This window comes from Chondrus crispus, genomic scaffold, assembly GCF_000350225.1.
Source record: "Chondrus crispus Stackhouse genomic scaffold, scaffold_679, whole genome shotgun sequence".
Lineage (NCBI taxonomy): Eukaryota > Rhodophyta > Florideophyceae > Gigartinales > Gigartinaceae > Chondrus > Chondrus crispus.
In genome coordinates, this window is record NW_005178687.1 from 7,579 (window position 1) to 11,762 (window position 4,184).

At 56.0% G+C, this 4,184-nt stretch overlaps 1 protein-coding gene across 1 annotated transcript; it reads right to left on the minus strand.

Moving 5' to 3' along the window:
• Positions 1 to 2,539: 2,539 nt before the first annotated feature.
• On the minus strand, positions 2,540 to 4,144 carry CHC_T00000882001 (hypothetical protein). The gene has a single exon (XM_005711130.1). The coding sequence runs from the start codon at positions 4,142 to 4,144 to the stop codon at positions 2,540 to 2,542; it is 1,605 nt and encodes a 534-aa protein (XP_005711187.1).
• Between the last annotated feature and the right edge of the window lie 40 nt (positions 4,145 to 4,184).

Consider the following 4,184-nt stretch of genomic DNA (forward strand, 5'->3'; position numbering starts at 1 on the left):
CGCCGAGACCCTAGGAGGTCGCGTCTTCGACTGCCAGCTCGACGGCTTCCTCGATCGCTTCCAGCAGGAGATTGTCTCCGCGAGACAACTCAAGGACAACCTGGACAGAACCTCCTCCTCAGATAATAGACATGCCGCCCAGAAACAGCTCTTCAAGGCGAAGATGGAACGTATCAAATCACTCTTCGCCACGGAGGGCGAGGAGTTCGTCTCCAGCCTCGAGAAGAGAAACCCGAAGCTCAGCATCGCCGCCTGTGGCGAGAATACCCTCGAGCTTGCACAGGGGATTGAACGCCTCGAAACTGCCGTTCGAGAAGAAGAAACCAAGCGATCCGCTCTGCCTCCGCTTCCCAAGCGTCCACCCTTGGGGCTCAACGCCGGCCTGAACGCCACTGTCGTCGACGAACTCGCAGTGTCCAACGTCACTCCGCCTTCTCCAGCCCCACTCTCTCGCGACGTTCCCATTGCCACTACAAACGGACCGGCCTCCATCGGCCAAACGTTGAATAATCTCAATTCGGACGAAACCCTTCAGCTTATGCAAAGTGATATTCAAGCCCTCAAACTCGAACTCATGCGTCTGCAGAGGTCCAAGACCAATACCAATACCAATCCATTCCCTCCTTCTGGACCTCTTTCCCTTCCTCCAGGCAAACCACTGGAGACACTGGACACCACCACATCCCAATTCTCCGTCGATAATCTTTCCCCAGAACGCAAGGAATCCGGTCTCCCGCCAAGTTTGCTTGCGAACAACAACGTCAATGTCGTCCGAGTCACTGGTCGCGCCAATGCCTTTGCCCCGACCTACGTCAGTCATCTCGAGCAAATGAAGTCCCGTCTTGAGGCTCTGGAGAGGAAGCCGCTCAGTCGTCGCGCAAAGTCAGCAGCCAGACTTGGTCGCACTCAGACCATGGGTTCTTTGTACGATTCACACAGGGCACAGGACGAAAACCACAACCCGAATGTAGCTGCTATGGTCACGCCTCCACGAGGCTCCCGGCGAATGAAGCACAGGTCCATCAGCACCCAGTCCCCCCCGATGAATTACTCTGCTAGAGTTTCGTCTCCTACTGCTGAGAACTTTGTCCATTTCAACTCCCCTGGGTCTACCCCGTCTCCGAGACGGCCATCGGGGCAGAACGGAGAGGCTGGCCGCAACGGAACCACGCCTGCGCGCCTTTTCTTCGATGCACCTGAAGAGATGTTAAGCCGTCCGCAATCCCATGCAGCCGCGAAAGACATGCAGAGATATTCCCTGAAAGTGGCACGACGCTTCGGACCCACCGAGCCTGTGCAGTCACTTGTGCATGAGCCGAGAGCAAAGTCTGCCGCTACCGTTTCCCCGTCAAGGCGGGTTACGCGAAAAGAAGGTATGTCTGTAGGTCATGCGGCTAGTGATATGGGTACAGTCACCCAGCCCGCTGCTGCTCCTCCTTCCACTATTGATACTACTGGAAGTGCCGGTCGAGTTGTTGAGGAAATTGAGGGAGATATGTGGGTGCGAAAAGGAGTCGTGTGGAAGAGGTGGCGCCGACGATATGCAAGCATTGTGTCGCATCAATTTTTCGGAAAGGTCATGTGCCTTTTCAGCTACGATGCTACTGGGGGCGTCATCAGCACTCGATCTCAGATTGTCGTCTTGCACAGTTCCCTGTGTCGAGTGTTAAGAGAGAAGGTGGAGATTGGTGGGCAAGAGAGGTTTATGTTTGTGCTCCGGACTTCTTCGAAGGAGTATTATTTTGCTACAGAGAGTGATGAGATCCGAAGGAACTGGATCCGTGAGCTTAGAGATGCAGCCCGGAAAGACAACTCTAGACTTATGCATCGCGTGAAGGGGAGATCGATGGCGTTTCGGCACAAGTTTTCGTGACAACATAGATACAAAGCAGCTTCTCGGAAAACGAGACTGATTTTGAAATTCTTGCAATCGCGATGTCGGGCATCGAAACTCGTATCGCAGGATGGCATTAGAAACGAGCGTCTGTCAATTCCCACTTGTAAGGGCAGTCTGCTGAGCCACTCATAGCCTGGATAGGCATATCGTTCAATGTTTGTCCGCCTGTGTCCGATTTAACCCTGGAAAACATTTTTTAGGCGAGCATTACCACCATTCCCCACATCAGCTAGTTTGTCGGAGCACCTGTAGCAGCAAATCTTCGCCAAAAAACAATCCACATGGCTAGGAGTAGAGATCACTGCGCTTAAATTAAAGATACCAATTGGGGGTTGTACAAGTAGTCAAATTTTGTGTGCCAGCGCAAGAATGCGCTCCTTGTGGTATGTTTCGTATGCGTCTGGTGCCCCGGCCGTGGTCCGGGAACGCGGTCTAGAAACTCTGTAGTCTTGAGAAATCCCTATGAGGGCGGGGAGATATACAACCGGAGAGCTGGGCAACTCTGATTCGCTGCAGCAACTAGTAAATGGACAAAAGCCAGAACACGGCTCTTGTCTCCTCTCCGACTACTTCGCCTCCCATTCGTGCCAAGGAGTAGCAGCAGTCAGAGACACGTACACTCGCCGCAGAGCGGCACACTGCCTACGCGCTACCGCTTCGGTGTTTGTCTTTCTTTCGAACTAAAAATTTGTCCATGGTTGAGGCTGGCGACTTCTCGCCTTTTCTCGCTTTCTTTGAACTGCCGGCTCCGCCGCTCTTTTGACCCAATTTTCTTCGCCTCTCTTTCGCAATCCCGCAGAGACTTTCCTCTCGATGCAAACGAAGGGCCAGATCTCTATCGGCCTTCTCTTGCAAGCGGCGCTTATGCGCTTCCTTCCCGTCAAGCATGAGCTTCTTGCCCAACCCGCTCGTGGCATGCATGTTATTGGCCTCTTGCCCTGAAGCCTGCAAGTGTCGTTCTATACTCTCGTTGACATGCGCTCTGTCCACAAAATTCGTCGCCGTCAACCCAATAAACGTAATCGGAAACGTGAATTGCTCTTCCTGTACTGCCCTTCTCAGCACCTTAACCGCGCTGGACAAAATAGCGCTGGCTCTTGCCTCCACAGCCGCCGCCGGCATTGGGGTGGATCGTGACGCAGTGATCATCCCCGACACGTCATCGGCAGCCTTCAGTCGAAAGCTAATTACGAGATTCTTAGCGTCGCGGTTATACAGCTCCAAGTCCTCAAGCAGTCTTTCCGCCAGTTCCTCTGCCAAAATGGGGAGCCAATGCTTCTCAACCGGGGCCAGAGAATGCTGGCTTGCAAAGCTCTTCGCCGCCAGCAAGCTCTTAGTCTTATCCCTCTCAATGACCTCGGAATCATCCTTACCTCTCACCGAATTATACACAAACGCGGCCATTTTTCGGCCGCCAAGCGCCTTTTCCAACGTCTCCATCGACAGCGCCGCTGCCTCACCGGCCGTCGCTACGCCAAGGGCCTCGACCTCCTTGCCGAGCTTGCCGCCGAGCCCGCGCAACTTGCGCAGCGGCACGTCCTGCATGAGAGCGGTGATGGCCGACACGGGCACGATGGTCTGCTTGTTAGGCTTGTTTTGGGCCGACGCAAACTTGGATAGCAGCTTGTTGACGCACACGCCGGCGCTGACAGTGAACCCGCAATCCTTCAGCACGCGCGCGCGGACCTCTGCGGCGATGTCGGCGCCGTACGCGAGACGAGCGTCGACTTGGCTACCGAGGTCCAGGCGGTCGCCCACGACGACGGTTTCTTTCGGCCATGCCCTGTTGCCATCGGGAGACGCGCGCATGCGCCGGTCGACCTCGCGCGTGACGTCGATGTACGCCTCGTCGATGCTCGCGCGCTGGAACTTTGCGTGATAGTTTGCTATAGCGGCGGTCATGGAGGCGAAGACCTTGTTGGAAGCAGTGCGATATCTAGCGAGGCTAATCTTCTGGGTGTTGACGACCTCTGTCCCGTGTGCGGTACCGGGGGCGTCTGGACGCGATTCGCCGCCGATGGTTTCGACGTGGACAACGGTGACTTTGTCCCCGGCGAGGTGGCGGATGTCGTCAACATTCGCGCCTCGCTTGATGCCGTACTTGCGCGCGGGGTAGCTGACGGCCAGGGCCATGCGCCACTGGACTACGACGACGGCAGCATCGGAGGGGAGGCGCAGGCGCTCGCGCTCTACCTGCGCGTAGAAGCTGTCGAGGTCGAGGTGCAGCACGACCGACAGGGCGGACATGCAGGCCGTGGCGGCGGATACAGGGGGGGGGGGGGGGGGG